General features: G+C 39.2%; 2 protein-coding genes across 4 annotated transcripts in view; one reads left to right on the forward strand and one right to left on the reverse strand.

Annotated features, from left to right (window-relative positions):
• Positions 1-5,146, reverse strand: part of FRRS1 (ferric chelate reductase 1) — a 71,679-nt gene extending 66,533 nt beyond the window's left edge. Inside the window, exons 1-2 of the mRNA XM_072866727.1 lie at positions 4,602-5,146; positions 4,390-4,476 (exon numbers count right to left, since the gene is read on the reverse strand). The gene's annotated coding sequence lies outside the window, so the exon portion shown is untranslated. The remainder of the gene's footprint in view (positions 1-4,389; positions 4,477-4,601) is intronic.
• Positions 5,147-5,273: 127 nt separating this feature from the next.
• Positions 5,274-16,993, forward strand: part of AGL (amylo-alpha-1,6-glucosidase and 4-alpha-glucanotransferase) — a 39,482-nt gene continuing 27,762 nt past the window's right edge. For all 3 annotated transcript variants that reach the window (XM_072867126.1, XM_072867129.1, XM_072867128.1), the window contains exons 1-10: positions 5,274-5,576; positions 6,027-6,176; positions 8,688-8,898; positions 9,818-9,984; positions 10,446-10,649; positions 15,316-15,497; positions 15,747-15,858; positions 16,136-16,256; positions 16,439-16,541; positions 16,632-16,729. In XM_072867126.1, the coding sequence (XP_072723227.1) occupies positions 6,095-6,176; positions 8,688-8,898; positions 9,818-9,984; positions 10,446-10,649; positions 15,316-15,497; positions 15,747-15,858; positions 16,136-16,256; positions 16,439-16,541; positions 16,632-16,729 (1,280 nt within the window). In that variant the 5' untranslated portion in view covers positions 5,274-5,576; positions 6,027-6,094. The remainder of the gene's footprint in view (positions 5,577-6,026; positions 6,177-8,687; positions 8,899-9,817; positions 9,985-10,445; positions 10,650-15,315; positions 15,498-15,746; positions 15,859-16,135; positions 16,257-16,438; positions 16,542-16,631; positions 16,730-16,993) is intronic.

The following is a 16,993-nucleotide window of genomic DNA, read 5'->3' on the forward strand; positions in this document are numbered from 1 at the left end:
ACTTCTGATCAGCAATCCTAAGCTCAAGTTCATGGCTAACCAAAAGATCTGATGATATCAATACGACAAACATTAAGTAAGGACTTCGAATTTCTGGTAGCAGCATTTGGTGATGATTCAACTGTAAATGTTGAATTAGGTGCACTGATTGCTATATAGCAAAAGAAGATTTGCCAGTCTGAATTTTAGCTTCGTAGCATTCTAGTGCAAACCACTCTTTCATCATCTCCCTGCTCTTCCTGCTCATGTTTAACTTGGTGGTAGAATGCAAAAACTGGTTGAAAGGAGGCCTGGGACTGAAAGTGATGTGGCACTGAGAAATCAGGAATTTGTTCCAAGGCATGAAGATGAGGAAGAGATGAAAATTATCTTTTAAAACAAATACTTGCTGTAGTCATACATTTGGTGAAATATTCTCCTTCTGCAACATATCACAGCGTGGTAGACTGTTTAAATTACTATGGCTTGAATTCTGTCTGTGCTGAAAGATTACAAAGCAGGCCCACGGACCTCAGTATTAGCTTTCAGATAACCTCAGGTTATGTGGGGCTAGTACGTAGTTATTTCTTCACTTAAAAATCAGATGCCAATTTTATATAACAGACACAAGTCCAATCAATTGCTTACCATTTGAGCTTAAAGAGCTGTCTAGATAAGATTTAAGGATTATTATTTTAATGGACCAGGAAAATTTCAGTGGTATTCTCACTATAGTTTGATACACTAGGAAGGAGCATCATAAAGAAAATGGAGTGTACAAGAGACACTCTTTAAATATTTGAGGAGGAAAAATAAAACTGAAAGAGTAGATCTGCTTGATAAAACCTTACTACAGTTCCTTTAGGAATAGATACTCTGAAGTCTTAAATCTCAGCATATCTCACTAGTGTTAAATGGAACAATTTACAGGAAGCTAAAAGTGCTGGTAGTGATTCAGTAAACTGGTGTAACAGTTTACAGGAGGTTTACAAGGAGAACTATGTTCTCCATGTAAAAAAAAATTGCACCAGTACATGTGGATTTATTTTACACTTAACTAAGTTAAATGGTACAAGAATACCATTCAGTTGCTTAGTTTAAAATTGTGTTTGCCAAGGCACCACATTTGCAGAAGATTATTAATATCGAATTAATGTGATGCTGTTAGCTAAAGCACAGTCAAATGTATCTTAAGCAATTATGTGAAAAGCTACATTTAACTATAATAAAATTTTATTTGGACCTCTTTAAAGATAAATGCATTGAATTTTACAATTTTCTATTAAAAATTAATAGCAGTCTAACTTTATACAGAAGTTAAAACAGAGAGCATTGATTGTTTGAGGCCACACAGGAAAAGAATAGCCAACCTAGGGTTAAAAACAAACCAAAAATGTTTCTGCAATCCAAAAATTCATTATGACACCAGGTTCATCTTTGAAAGGTCAAACCAACACTCCCAAGTAACTAGAGGAAAGGGCATTTAGATGTTCAGTAAGAACAAACTGCATAGGCTAGTGTCCTAGCCTCTCCATCTCATTTGATTTCTTACTTACATAGACATTTTTATTCCAGCCTACTATTTATTCACTGCCTATCAGGCTATGGCAATCTGTTTAGCTATTTAGAAGGGATTTTTAAAAAATAGGCTACAGGTGATTACTTCAATGTTCTGACCAATATTTTCTCTCAATACTAGATTCTAATGTCCAAGGCCATATGTAAATTCCTGCTGAGCACATAATGTGTCTAAGAAGCAGCACTTGTTTTCAGCCACTCCATAGCAAAGATCTCACTCACACTCTAGACTGGCGTCTAATCAAATTGCAGAGACAGTTTTCAAGAAAATGAGTTTTCTTTCAAAATCAGGTTTGTATTTCTGGATGAGATCTCCCCATTAGAAGACAAAAGCTACACAGAAGATTCAACACCTCTGAAGCTTCCTATTGTTTGAACAATAGCACAGTGTTAATTCATTAATTTACAGGTCATGAGTGCCAGGCATTGAGAAAAATTGTGCTATCACTTTAAAATTTATGAAAGCACATATTTCCTGCATACAGGCCAAAGGAATCTGCTTTTAATTTTAGTTAGAAGTTCAGTTAAGTTCTCTCTGTGCTAGTGGCTTTTACTGTTGTTATTGGGAGCTATTGTTCTGTTATTTTTTAAAAAAGTACTGTCATGGAAGTCCTCTAAGTTCCTACACTTTACAGTCATAACCTTTAAAATAGATATAAGCAATATGACGTGTGATCTGACACCTAGTGAACAGGCTCCCCAAAGTGTATTGAGGCCACTGCTAGGATAAGTGTTCTGTAATACTGTGTTGCAAAACAGAAGGCGGGAAGAGAGGGAGTTCTAGGAAGGTATATGTAAAAGAACTGAAGAATTCTGGTATTAATATATTTGAAAAAGCTGGAAAGTTATTTCCTGATAATGACATTGATATGGTGTCCACTCTTATTTTGAAACAACTATTGATCTTCTCCTGCTGTGCTATATCCTATCACACACAGAGAAACTGCAAACCGAAGATAAAATGGCACTGTAAAATCCACCATTTAGATGCCAGTGTAGCAAATGCCATGCATGATTGCTGTTGGCTGTGTCCTATACAATATCTGCAATGCTAAATGGTAGCACTTGTGCATTGGTGTTTTGCTGGTGTGGTTCACATGTATAGAAAGCCTGCTCAATTTACGTCTGCTAAATTAACACAGGCCCAAAGTCTGTAAGGCATGTGCCAGCGTAAGAGGTGATGTTGACGGACAAAGGATTAGAGCAGTCTGCTCTGCTTTCCTGATTAAACTTCATCAAGGGACTCGCTATATTAATTCAGTATCTTTATAATAGTTTTTTCGTATTGAATTGAAGGTCAATGAAATGATACTGTTCTAATTATTAAGTGATTTAATAGTTCTTAGGGAACTTTTTTGCTGTGGCTCAAGTCCTTAATTTAGACTGTTGACATCTGTTTTAGCGACAGTCACAAATGTTGGTCAAAATAACTGCTTCAGGATTTGGAATCAGGAGGCTGTACGCTAGTTTGGTTTCCTAATGATTTTTGTCTTGAGAAACTTAAAAATCCTTTTTCATAAACTTGGATACATTTCAGAACCTGTCTAAATGCATAGTATAGTGCAGATATGGCAGTGCAAACTTAGTAACTAGGGTAGGGTGAGTTTCCCTATTAAGAGGGGAAAACAAAATAGCCATATGTTAAAACTTAGTAGCAGTGGTGAAATTGCCTTCAGTAATACCCTTTTGGGTTTTTCTTGCTTTTCACAAGGTATTCAGCATGCACTTTAGGGTAAGTATTTATGCAAAGGACTTGGCTACATGAGCATTATTTGCTCTTCCTCTCTTAGAACAGTTCACTGCGTAAGCAGCTCATGAAATTTCTAAATCCTGCCCTGCTTGCAGTACTTGACAGGACAATAGCAAGCCTGTAGGAAGAGGCACTTGTGCAAGGCTCTGTGGCAGACCAACTGCAAAGTCACTTCAGGATACTGAAGCCTGCTGAGGACCACAGAAAAGAGATGGTCCAGATCTCTTTCAATGGCATGTCTGTTGCTTTTGTTCCTACGACTCCCCTACCTGTTGGAGCTTCTTGTATTTCCCATTCCTATGTCATAATCTTCTTTAATAGGACACGTCCAATTCAGAGAAAACAGCCAGCATACCAGGAGAACCGGGCTTCTGCTAGATGCAAGTCTGTCCTGTATACAAAGCACGCAGGCCAGCAAGCTGAGTAAGGAATAAGAGGGCTAGGAAGAAAAGGAAGATGGGAGAATCCTGCTGGGCCCCCACGAAATATCCGTGTAAAATAATCCAGATTGGAAGTATCACGTTTGAATCGTATCTGAATGAGTCTCACTGAGGTGAATGTTAGAGGAACTGCACAAACACACAGGGGGGCTTTTACTAGGAATTTTTCCCCAGTCTGTCTAGGGATCCTAATATTGTCAGGGGGCATAAAAGTTGATATATTCACTTACACCAACATTAAAACCTTTCTCAACAATATCAAAGAATGTGAACTGTAATGAGGAACAAACAGATTTCTTAAAATGTTCAGAGAGGAGCAGGTGAAGGGGGAAAAGAAAAAAATTAGCTACCAAAAGGTAACAAACTCAGTTTGAAATGGTTGGAAGTGTTGCCACGAATAAAGGCCTTTGGACTGCCCCTAAATAATTGGATGAACACGTTGCAGTAAGACACAGTTATAAGGGTATGCATGGGATGACTGGAAGTAAATGGTTACGTCTAAATTGTTTTGCAGACTCCTCCCAATTCCACAAAATATACGACCTTTGAAAAGAAAAAAAAAAACAACAGTATAATATAGTGACTGTAAATTGAGAAGCACATTTTTTTTAATGTAGTTCTAGACAACAAAAATAGACTGACCTTCCAAAGCTGCAAGGCTGACCTTTACAGTGGGGTGCAGTTAATGATTTCAGTGGTGAGAGGCCTGGAGCAACTGTCCCAGGTATTCTGCAATATAAAGCAATGGTAAGGGCTGTCTGGTGACAGCCGTTCAGATGACAGTATTCTTCAAAACAAGGGTGGTGGGGGTTTTTTTGTTTGTTTTTGTTTGTTTGTTTTTTAAACCACCTTACCTCTTGGTCAAAGACGGATTCCCGGAGTTTGTAGTCTTGTCCACATACTATATATAGCACTTAAACCCTAACTGACTTCATGTTTTTTCTACAGCGCAGTCTGTCGGAAAGGAGCCGGCTGCCTGGCCGCTCTCTGCCCGCCACGCGGAGGGAAGCAGCGGGCTACTTGCCCGCGCCGGCCCCTGAGGGAGCAGGGCGGGAACGCTGCGGAAGCCCTGCGGAGCGGCGTTTCCATCACAGCAAGGAGCGGCTGGGCCCAAGGGCGGCAGCCGGGCTACTTCAGGCAGCCTTTAGAGTCACATTTCGCTCAGCGGAATGCCTGTTCACTGCCCTCGGTGGGCGGTCTCTCGTGCCGGTACGCACAAGCCGTGTGTGAAGGCGCTGGTGGGGGCTATGGCTGTAAAGGCAGGGGCAGAAGATCAAGTACCACCACGTTGCGCTCCCCGAAAGCCCTTGGGGTGCTCCGCGGCGCAGACTCGCGATGAGTATAGGCAGCTCGCAGCCGCAACAACGCCACGGATGGGACCCTCTCCGGAGGTAACCTCTCCTCAGGGGCTGCGCTTCCCGGGGCGGGGCGGGGCGGAGAGAGGAGGGGCGGGGCCGGCCAGGCCCGGCAGGGGCGGGGCGGAGAGGGAGGGGTGGGGCAGACTCAGCCTGGCCCGGACCGGACCGGCCGCCCCGCAGCGCTGCCGGGGCGGGCCCTGCGCTCTCGCGGGAGCTGCGCCGGCGCCGCCCGTCTTCGTGCGCGGCCGCGGCGGAACCGATAAAGTTTGTTTCAAAAAAAGCAAGAAAAGGGGAGCAAAAAAGCGGTGCTGCTGAGTGTTGCGGCTGCTGGCGAGTGCGTGAGTGACTGCCCGCCTGGGGCTGCCGCAGCAGGCGAGGGCGGACGGGCTGCTCCAGCCCCGGCTCTGCTCGGCCTCGGCAGCCGTCGCCCTCAGCGGGGAGCTGCGCCTCCGCCGCTCTCCGGGCCCTCTCGTGAGTATGGTGGGACTGCTGAGACGGGCACCGCTTCCCACAGAGGCAGGGCGGTGATAAGGGGCCTGGCGGGGACTCCCGGCAGCACCGGGGCGAGCGGGGAGAGTGACAGGTGTCAGGCTCCCCCCTCCCCCCCCCCCCCCGCACCAGGGCGGCTCGGGCTGGGGGCACCTCCGCGGCTCTGGCTGCGGGCCGCGCCGCGCTGTGGGACGGGGAGCTGCTCTGGGGTGCTGCCGGCGGCGGTCCCCGGCCAGGGGAGGGCTGGGTGCCTCCTGAGAGCTCCCTTATACCCTCCTCCCTGCCCTGCCCTGCCGCGCCTCGTCTCCTCTCTCCCCTGAGGCTGGGGAACATGTAAGCGAGACCGGCGGCGTGAGGCGTTCCCAAACGGCCGCCGACCTCCCGGGGGTCGCCGCTGACCTGTGGGTTTCTGTCTGTGTTCCCTCACGGCAGGGCTAGCTTCTCCCTCCCCGAAGTGAGTCTCCTGGCGCGGGAGGAGTGCCGGGCGGACGGCCGCAGCCATGCCGAGCGGTAAGGAGACGCGGCTGTTGCACCTCAGCGAGATGGAGAAGCTGGACAAGACCCTCTTCAGGCTGGAACAAGGTAGGTCGGGGAGGGCGGGCTGTGGCCTCCTCAACCTCCTCCTTCTCCTCCTCGTTGGGGAGCCCCCGGGTCCGGGTGAGAGGGAAATGGCCGGGAGCTTGCCACCTTCTTTGGGCAGCAATCGAAAGGGAACTCAGCCTGCGGTGGTGTTCTTCCCCCGCCCCCCCTTGTTTTAATATGAAACAATTTCTGATATGCTTGCTCCCACCGCAGAGCTCTATGGGCTCCACTTGCGGTTCAGTATGGCTCATAAAACTCTTGAGAAATGAAGAGCAAATTGGGTAGGAGCTGTCACTCTTTGTGGGAGTGAAGTGCGAAGCATTTTTTAGACAGGCCCTGCAGGGCAGGACCTCTCCTTTTATAACCTGTACTTCAGTGACCCAAAAAAGTCCTCGTAAGTCAAAGCTCTCTAGTATTTATCTGCAACGTGTTGTGCAACATCCCATCTTGAATATTATAATTTTGAAATATGTCAGTAATACTAACATTTTGCAGAGTCTGAGGTAATGTTTCAGCATAGGGGATCTTTAGGTCCTGCTAAATCTTATCTTGCCTGTCACATTTCTTTTAGCTGTGCTAGGTTAGTATTCTGGCCACATACTTTTAAAAACTTGACATTATTTTTCTCTGAAGGTGTTCTTAAGTCTATTTGGAAAAAAAAAAACAAAACACCCCACTAATTGGTCTACTATTGTTCTGGTCAGCAAATTCAGACTATAAAGCCACTGTCATTAGAAACTACTTTTAATGATGCAACAATTTTTATTACTCACGAAATTTTGTGGGTTTTATTACTTTGTTATTGATCTAGGAACCTATGGTTTAGTGGTGGATCTAGGAACCATCAAAGTGGTTTAGTAGAGGAGCAAGATTTGGTTCTTGAGAATAAGCATTCTCTTCAACTGTACTGATTTCAAAATTTTCTGACAGTGTAATCTAAGAAAATGTCAGTAGTGAGGAAGTGCAGAGTTGGCCATAACCTCCATTATTAACTCATCCTTCCAGTTGTATAAATTTTGTTGGAAAGAGTCACACAAGTGCATGGCTATCAGACATTCAAAGTGCCTCTGCTGGTAGCAGTCTCTGAGAGGGCATAGCTAATTTTGAGCACAGCATTCTTGATGTCGGTATAACTGTTACAGGAAATAAGATATCAATGGCATATATCCCTGTGCTCTAATTTTAGTAATCCCTGTAACAAAATGTCAGGACAGTACTGGGGAGAGTGTACTTAACCTTCCAAAAGTGATTTTTTTCATGTAAGTTTTTTTTTTTTTTCTGCAATCAAATGAGCTTCATTTTACCTGAGAGGCATTCAGATCCTAAAACCACTGCTTTACTTGGTGGTTTTGGTGCAGTGGTCGTTGTTAATAAGAGAAACTGTGAGCTTGGTGAGACTTGCATTTAAATGTATTCAGTTACTGAATTCTGATACTAGAGTCCCCATGATTCTACTTAATAAGCAAGTGGCTTTTTTTCAACTTAAGATACTGGAACTTGCCATTGTTCAGGTTTTTTTACACTTTATAATTCATTATCTGTGTATTAATTATTTTCTCTTTTTACAAATGCTCAGGTTTCTTTTACTCCCAATGTTGTAGACTGCTAGGGCTAGTAGGTGTGTTACTACAGTTAACTACATGACTGGCATGTAATTTAGTAAAAGTTATTGTGCAAGCACTTATATACCCGTTTCAGTCACTTGAAAGGACCCTGTAATTAGCCATGCACTTGGTGGTGGCCCTCATACCTGCAAGTAGAAACCTATTCTGAAACTTGTTGACTAAACTGAATTTTTCATATCCAACTGAACAGACTATGATATGGTTTTAGGTCCTAATGTTTTAACTTAATTTGTTCTCATTATCATGGGTATCTTAAGCCTAAATACTGCTCTTTCTATGTGTGTGTCTGCAGCACATATACAAAACTCTTTGATTTGTTGAGCTCTCTGAAAGTTTAACAATTTTTTTGTACATTGTAGATTACACACAAGTATATATCATTTTACAGTTAAAAGCATAAGGAATTTAGCATTGTGTAGCGAACCCTCAATGGAGAATGAAGGGATTAGAAATATTTTCTGTTTCAAAATGTGTTCCTAATTTTTTTCAGATGTTATCGTGGGTCAGCTTAATATATAGACTTGGTAAACCTAAATATTTAAATACTGTATAAACCAAAATCTGCATAATATTGTATGTAGTCTGATGATCACGATGATTTGCTGTATTTTATTTTTAAGACTTTTTATATAGCAAAGAGGAACAAAATGGAAAGGAGATAAATAGTGCCATATAAGTAAAGGAAAAGGACTACGTGTAAAGCGTGCAAAGAACAACATTAGGAAAGTAAGGAGAGATGATGCTGTAGAAATATACCATTCTGCCAAAATTATTGGCAGATATGTTGGTGCACTTTCCTCTTAACATAATATCAAATTAGGATTTGCAATTACAGAATAGAGTTATCTAGTCCTCTTGATAAAGTGATTTTATCTTTTTTCTTGAGGTTTTGAACTACAGTTCCGATTGGGCCCGACTCTCCAAGGCAAGCCTGTTATCGTGTACACAAATTATCCAGCTTCTGGAGAAGTATTTGATCGCCACAAGTTCAGGACACTATCATGGCACAATCCCACAGGAAAAGAAGATGACTCTGACAAATATTGCAAGCTGGATCTCCAAATTTCTGGGTCATACCAGTACTATTTCAGTCTTGGGTAAGTGCAATTCTATACTTACAGCCACATGCAGTCTGCTCCCTTGGTCTACATCTTAACCTGAAGAAATCACTGTCAAGAATAAAAACATTTTTCCATGCATTTTTCAAATTGCAACCATGGCGCCTATCTGAACCTGCTAATGAAAGACAGTAGCTGTGGTGGTTGTCTAATAATTTCTTATGCAAAGATATTCTGGAGAATACACAGAACAAAGTTGATCAATTTTCTGTAAATGTTGGAAAGGCAAGTCCTTTTTACAAGTTTTCAGTCATCAGCATTCTAAGTATCTGAATGATTAATTTGTGCTTTCTTCATTGACTTTGAAGATTGCTTTCTGTCCTTCTACCACAGAGGTTCTGGCATTCTTTACTTCACATTCTTTACTTTCTCCTTTGTTTCAACAGGACAACTGTAGAGGAGGATGCCAGTATCTGTAATGACTGTAGTTTGGTATTCTGAGTTTCTGGAAAATAGGTGGTTAAATTTCCTCAGGCTTAAAAGGGCATTTAGCTCAGTTCTCTTCCTGAGGATGGTGCTCCAAATTGAGGTCTTTGTGTAAAAGATGGGCAGTCATGCTTTCTTTGTTTCTGTCCATATCCTAAAAAGAGGAACTAGTACTCTTGTCTCAGAAAATAACAAAGGTGTCTCACTTTTGCAGAGATTAAAGCTCTGTATCCCCGTTGTATTCTTGTAAGCAACTGGCATGAGTCCAGTAGAGAGACGATGCCTAACAGATGAACATCTCTTCAGTGTTTCCTGTTTTCTTCAAGTGCCCTGCAGTCCTGTTCCCCACCTACCCCCAACCACTGTACTGGGCTACTGTGTTTTTGAATTAGCTGTGCTTGTTGGATTCTCCTTCTGAAACTGACTGGTGCAATGGGTGTTTACTATACCAATGAAAATTAATTTTTCCTAGAAATGAAAAAAGTGGTGGAGGTTACATAGTTGTGGATCCTATTTTGCACGTTGGAGCCGATAATCACGTGTTACCTTTGGATTGTGTTACGCTCCAGACGTTCCTTGCTAAGTGTCTGGGACCGTTTCATGAATGGGAAGACAGGCTTAAAGTTGCAAAAGAAACAGGTAATGCCAATACTCATATTAAAGGATATATGTTTTTGTCTTATGATCAAAACCCAAAGTTATACTGAAGAGCTTCAGTGTAAACAGCTCATTTGGTCTTTAGTTTGTAGACTAAATATTTTCCACGAGATTCAATTTAGTTAACAGATTAAGTCAGTGAAATGATTAAAATATTTGCAGAGGTGCAAAAATTCAGGGATTTCCTGATATGGGAAACCACTTTTGTTTTATTGTTTTGATTTCAGATAGACTTGGAAGTTTATCCAGTAGAACTGACAGGGTGATTTTTTTAAAGCTTGTGTTACGTAGAATTTCAAGGGGAAGATTCAGATTCATTTGCACTGGTTATTCCAAACACTAGCTTTAAGTATATGTTGTAACTGTAACTTATTATGCTTCTTTCAATTAATTTTGACTGAAATTTGCTTTTCTTATTAAATAAACGGCTTCTTATTACATAGGTTACAACATGATTCATTTTACACCACTGCAGAAGCTTGGACTGTCTAGATCATGTTATTCACTGGCTGATCAGTTAGAAGTAAATCCTGATTTTTCAAGCCATAATAAAAAGTGCACTTGGAGCGATATAGGAGCTCTTGTGGAAAAATTGAAAAATGAATGGAATATGCTTTGCATCACAGACGTAGTCTACAATCATACTGGTATGATATTTGTGTGTGTTGATAACCAGATTGGTCCTATAATTATTTCATTATATTCCCTTATCCGCCCCCCCCCCCCCCTCCCCCGAACCTATCTAAAACCTGATGTTTTAAACAACTTGGTTGTCTCTGTCTTTGAATCTCTCAAATCCAGGACAACTTTTTACAATTATAACTGATATGTCTTCATAACGGATGTAAAAGAATTTCGTATTGTTACTGAAAGAGTGAATAGAGCCCTTAGAGAGAATTAATGAATTGTGCATGTGTCTGTAGTTTTATAATATGCTTATTTTTATGATCTGCGGTGTGCAGCTCCCAAATAAATGAATGGAATCTGCATTATGAATTATTTGGTGAACATAAACTGAGTACTTTCTTGTTAAACAGGGTATTATTCTTGTAGCTGCTTAAAAGTAACTGCTCTAATTTGAGTCTAAAATGTAGACAACAAACAGAATAGGGACAAGAGGCTAGGATTAAGCAGTGGAGGAAGTGTTACAGGTTAGTCTGTGGGGAAAGGGAAAAAAAGTTAGCTTTGTGTTTGGGGTGGCAGTTTTCTAAGCGTAGATACGCCAATGCATTGAAGGCTTTACTTAATTGCTTTTTGTAGCTAAAGTGGTCTGTTGTGCAGAGAGGGACAGTGGGTTTTCTTCAGTATGATCTGATGAAATTTAAATTATAGTACTTCATCATTTGAAAGTTTGCTGATTATTTGAGTAATGAGTTTACTTTGATTATGTTTATAATGCAGTTTTCATCTCATGCTGTAATCCTAAAGATCACAGTAATTAGCATTCTCATAGCAGAGAGTACAACAAATGGTTCTGTATGTTGATGTTACAGTCCTTTGAGGCTTAAAAAAACTCTAACCACAGATATCTGTGAATTTCAAGCTTTATTTACTTTAGGTCTTTGGTGTTGACTGCTGCCAAACATTCCTATCCAGTCGGTCTGAAATGCAGTGTGGGCCCTGTTGTTTGCCCCATCTGTTTGGTGAAAAGTTACTAAGTATAGTTACTGGCTATGCGTCTGAGGGAATTAGGCTTTTAAACATTCTCCCAATTTTGGGTAAAGACTTTCTTGCACTTTACCAACTGGAAGTCCAGTTTCACACATGCCTGAGATCCTGTCATCTCTTTACTGTGTATATTTGCATGCTACCAAGGAGAATGTTTTTATGGACAGAAATATCTAAGTCTAAACTAATTATTAGACCCCAAAATATATTTGAGAAGAAAAATGTCAAATTATTACTTGGCTACATTTGTAGAAGGACTTTTTCAGGTTATATTCAGAGTTCAAAGTAATATTCATTGGGATGGATGACTAAACATTTATACTATGGTGAAAAGATATTTAGAAGTGTCTTCTAGCAGGATAGAAATTTTCAGATGGTCATGGTCCTGACTTACATCGTTAAGCAAGGTATACTTGATGGCTTTCTTTCCTGCTTTCAAACTTTTAAACTCAAATTCCCCCCCCTCCTTGTTGTTTATAATCAAAACATCTTGATTTACAACTGACTCCAAACTTTGTTAAATGCCAAATTTAGCATAAGCAGAAAGATACATGGATAAATGTCTGAGTAAGCAATAATGTTATATATGCCTGTGGAAGTAAAACATTTTGGGGGCTTTTGAAATAAGAAAACAGGCAAATAGTTTTTGGGGTTCTTTTTGTCTAGATCTTGATTAAATGGAAATTTAACTTAACTTTTTTTTGGTATTTTAATTGAACAGTAATTTCTAGTAGTTAAATTAATTCATTCCTGCACATTAGGGTGATTTAATTGTAAAACATGTTTCATAGACCCATTTGAATATAAAAAACACAAAATGTATAGTCAGTTATTTTGAGCAGATTATGGATACTTGCACATCATTATTAATGCTGCAGCATGTCTGCATTAAAAGCTTAAGCTGTCTCACAGTAAGTCCCCTAATGCTGATAATTCTAACAGCTCATGATCCCTCAGCTTACAGTGGTTGTATCTGTTGGTAGTTTCTACCTTCTAGCTGAGACCACTGTGTAAAAATGGCAATGCTTCCCCTCTGTTCCTGTTGTAAAGTCAGACAGCTCACTTTCAGTATTAAGCAGTTAAGCTAAGGTGTTTGGTTTTTACACTGGAATAGATAAGACTGCTTGCACAATAGAGAATGGTGGGAATCAGTTTCTGATGTTAACGTCTCTGTTAGTCTCTAATAAAAGCCAGCATCTATGGCCTGACTTTAAAAGTAAAGTAGATGCATGCGCTAATGCTGAACATAGATGCACCTTTGGCATGTTAGCAGGAGTATCGTAGATAAACTTGCAAACTCTGTCTGGTAACTGGGTAGGTGTGCCCTTTTTGGGCTGCCATTTCTGTCAGGGTGTTCAAACACCCTCAAATAAGAAATACTGTGTTTGCTGGCATTTACTTTTCACCAGGAGATAGAGAAAGAAGAGTTGTTTGTTTTGTTTTCTGAGCTTTCACTGGCTGTAATAAATCATATGAAGTAATACAATAAACTGAAATAAATTTTATATTTTCTTTATCTTTCAGAAGAGGCTACTATTGTCTAACTGCAATTTAACACTTGAGTAAATCCTACTTCCAAGCACTTGACTAATCGCATCAAACACCACCTTTTCTCAGCTTTTTATAAAGGGGAGAATAAAAAAAAGAGGTCTTGGGCAGTGGGCATCACTACTAAATATTAAGTTTGTGTTTAATTTATATAATAATGAATTAGTCCTTTGCAAAATGTGAAATTATTTTCTTAAATAAGAATGTAATGAATTTTAGAAATCGTTTTCTGTAATTCCTCATCTTAATGTTTCCATATTTTTATACTTTTGTATCTTCTCCCTAGCTGTAACAAATGTAATCACAAGTGATGTTTTGGGCAAATTTTTTTCTGCAGAATTAGATTTCTTTTGGTGTTATGTTGTGAATCATTGGAGCTTACCTTTCAATCAGAAAACATCATTCTGTTCCGTACCAGAATTAGTGGAAGGCCTGTTGACTTTTTTTTTTGTATAACACCTTTAGATTTAAATGATATATTGTATTTACTCCTGAAAGTCCTTCACAGTAAATCATGGTTCTTGCTAGATGAATAGAGTAAGCTAGTTTTGCTTTTTGGAGGAAAATGTTTTTTTCAGAAGTAGTATATGTATTAAAAAGGGGGGGGAAATCTGATTGGCCAAGAACAACCTTTAACAGCCTGAGTTTATTATTGCTTTTTGTAGCTGTAAAGTAAGTATGGCAGGTTTAGTTGTAGGTGGTATTTAAACCATGAAGATCTTAATTTCCACAAATGGTTTGACCTTATAAACATGTAATTTTGCCATGTTCATAATGGTCTTGAGATGTAATGTAAGAGGGTGTTCAGAAGAGCTGTTCATACTGTAGACTGAGAGTACACTCTTTTCTTTCCCTTTGACATTTTTGTTTTAACTTCTTTGAACTAAGCAACCTTAGGTTTTAGGTGTTAATTGTTCTGCTGTAACTTTGGACATGTTAATGGCTCTTTCTTCATGTTTCAAATATAATAATTTGTTATATATTTTCCTTTCTGTGAAGTACTACTACTATTTTTCTCTGCTCTTCTAAAACAATGGATTAATAGGAAATGTTCTATGAAAAATGATTTAAAAAAAAAACCTTCTAAAACCTGAGTAATTTTTTGTGCTTTTTTTTTTTACATTTAGGTTTTCAATTGCAGAGATTAATTCAAAAGAAAATATGAAAATTATTTTCAGTTAAATTGTATTTAGGACAGTTCCAAAAATGGAAATAAGTTAACTCTTGAGGATTTTTTCTTCATTGTCATACTTCCCAAATCAAAATTCTCTCTGCTATATATGTATTTACTCACACTGCTGCATGCACACTACTGTCTATATTCAAATATTACACCCATTTTCTAGTGAAGGCTCTTTACCTTCTCTGAGTTAGTTCTTAATGTTCAGCATATCTTCTGGTGCTTATTGATGCTACAGGGGAAGTTTAGAAAATAAACACAGTGGAGTGTAGTGTTTCATCTGAACTAGTGTTCCATTTGCGTGCACCAGACAGTGCACTCGTCTTCCTGTGTTAAGACTCTGTGGCATTGCTTCCCACCATTCTGCTTATTACGTACACAACAGTGTCACAGCTAATCCTTTCTTAAAAGCCCATTTGACTACATTTTTCATTAATTATTTCTTGAGTGGTGTGTGCGCACTCTTGCTCTCTGGCTGTGTGTCATCTGATAGGGTTAAAAATATGAAAGAATAAACAACTTAGGCCATCTTAAATCTTGGTTTGGGATGTATGTTTGGCTTTCAACACACATCAAACAATGGATGTGAAATGCTCTTTGTATTTCCTGCAACAACAGAGTGATTTTTTTTTTAGTGTTTTAGAATTGGTGGTACTATTGCATATTTTTATGTAACTAACAAAGTTTCTCTGCAGTCTCTGTAACTGTATTTGTTGCAAAACAAATGGCTATCAGTAATGCACAACTCTGCATAAGACAGGCTTTTCTATTGGCATGGAAAACTTTAGTTGAAATATGAACTAAGTATACATGCCATAGTACCTTAACTTCTTGGTGTAAAGATGTTTGCACAAAACAACTAAGTGTTCAGCTTGTGTACTTACTTTTTTCTCGCCTCCCCTCCTTTCTTGTATAAGCTGCTAACAGTGAATGGCTCAGGATGCATCCAGAATGTGGCTATAACCTTATAAATTCTCCTCACCTGAAGCCTGCTTGGGTCTTGGATAGAGCTCTGTGGCACTTGACCTGTATGGTGGCTGATGGAAAGTGTATTGCTAAAGGGGTCCCTCCCTTGATTGAAAATGATCATCACCTGAATGTAAGTGAATGAGAACTTACACTAGTTCATAAGTATAAGCTAATGAACACTATAAATAGCTGAATAAACCTTTAATATTTCTGAGGTTGTGGAAATGCATAAAAAATGGTGTATACTTTGCAGATATAGTTAATGAAATAACACTTTACTCCCCAATATTTTTTTTTTAACAATTCATATGACCTCTTAGCTTTTTTAAATTATATTAATCATTGATATTATTAACTAACATAATTTTTATTTTTACAGTGTATCCGTAAAATAATTTGGGAAGATGTATATCCCAAAATTAAACTATGGGAATTCTTCCAAGTGGATGTTAACAAAGCTGTGCAGCAATTTAAAACCCTTCTAACTCAAGGTAAAGGAAGGGTATGTTGCTGAAGCATGTGGATTATGTGTTTATAGTTCAAGAAACTTATAGGTAAACTTAACAATAAGCTGGAAAACAAAATAATCTCATTTTTTACTATGTGAGAAATCTACCTTGCTGATTTAAGCATACAAGAATGCTTTGAGGGCTAGTAAAGTCTTTGAAGACTTTGCACACCTTCAAAGCCTTTACCCGGAAGTTGTATGTCTTTTAAATGTAATTCCTATTTTTGCTTTATGAATAATCTTTTCTTTCATGTTCTTAGGCAAAATGAGCACTAAATCTGATCCAAATCAACATCTTCAAATAGTTCAGGACCCTGATTATAGACGATTTGGCTGTACTGTAGATATGAACATAGCATTGGCAACATTCATACCACACAGGTATTGTATTATTGATTATAAGTTAAAATAACAAGTGAAGTTAAATTTGCAAAACCAAATAAATAATTTTATTTTCAGAGATATGAAAAATTAAATTTTTCCTTCCTTCTAGTTACTTACACTGCATGTTTTAAAAATAAATTATTCTGATTGTTCTCTGCTTTTAATGTCCTCCTGATAAGCAATGGACCAGCTGCAATAGAAGAATGTTGTAACTGGTTTCGCAAGAGGATTGAGGAACTGAATGCTGAACAATACAGGCAAATTAATCACCATCAAGAGCAGGTCTTATAATTACTGTGTTTTAATGCTGAATTGTTTTAAATTGCAAATAAATGTAGGCATTTCAATAATGCATAATTTAATTATTTTTAGGCAGTCAATTGTCTTGTGGGGACTGTGGTTTATGAACGACTGGCTGGTGATGGTCCTAAGCTGGGTCCTATCAGTAGAAAATATCCTTTAGTTACCAGGTATTTGTTTTGTTTTGTTTGGAAACTGGTAGAATCTATCCAGGGAAAGTGAGTTCAAAGTTCATTAAAAGTATACATTTATATGTACAAGTGTATGTTTTCTTTCCCATGGACAAATTCCACTTAATGAATTGACTGTCTTTTTTTAAGGAACAATGATAACTATTTAATAAACAAATGTGACCAGAGAGCATGAAACAGTACTCAGAGCACATCGAAGCCTTACATAGTGCAAATTGCTCTTGTAGTTAGAAGAGGGGTGGA

The sequence above is a fragment of the Ciconia boyciana genome, chromosome 7 (assembly GCF_034638445.1).
Source record: "Ciconia boyciana chromosome 7, ASM3463844v1, whole genome shotgun sequence".
Taxonomy (NCBI): domain Eukaryota; kingdom Metazoa; phylum Chordata; class Aves; order Ciconiiformes; family Ciconiidae; genus Ciconia; species Ciconia boyciana.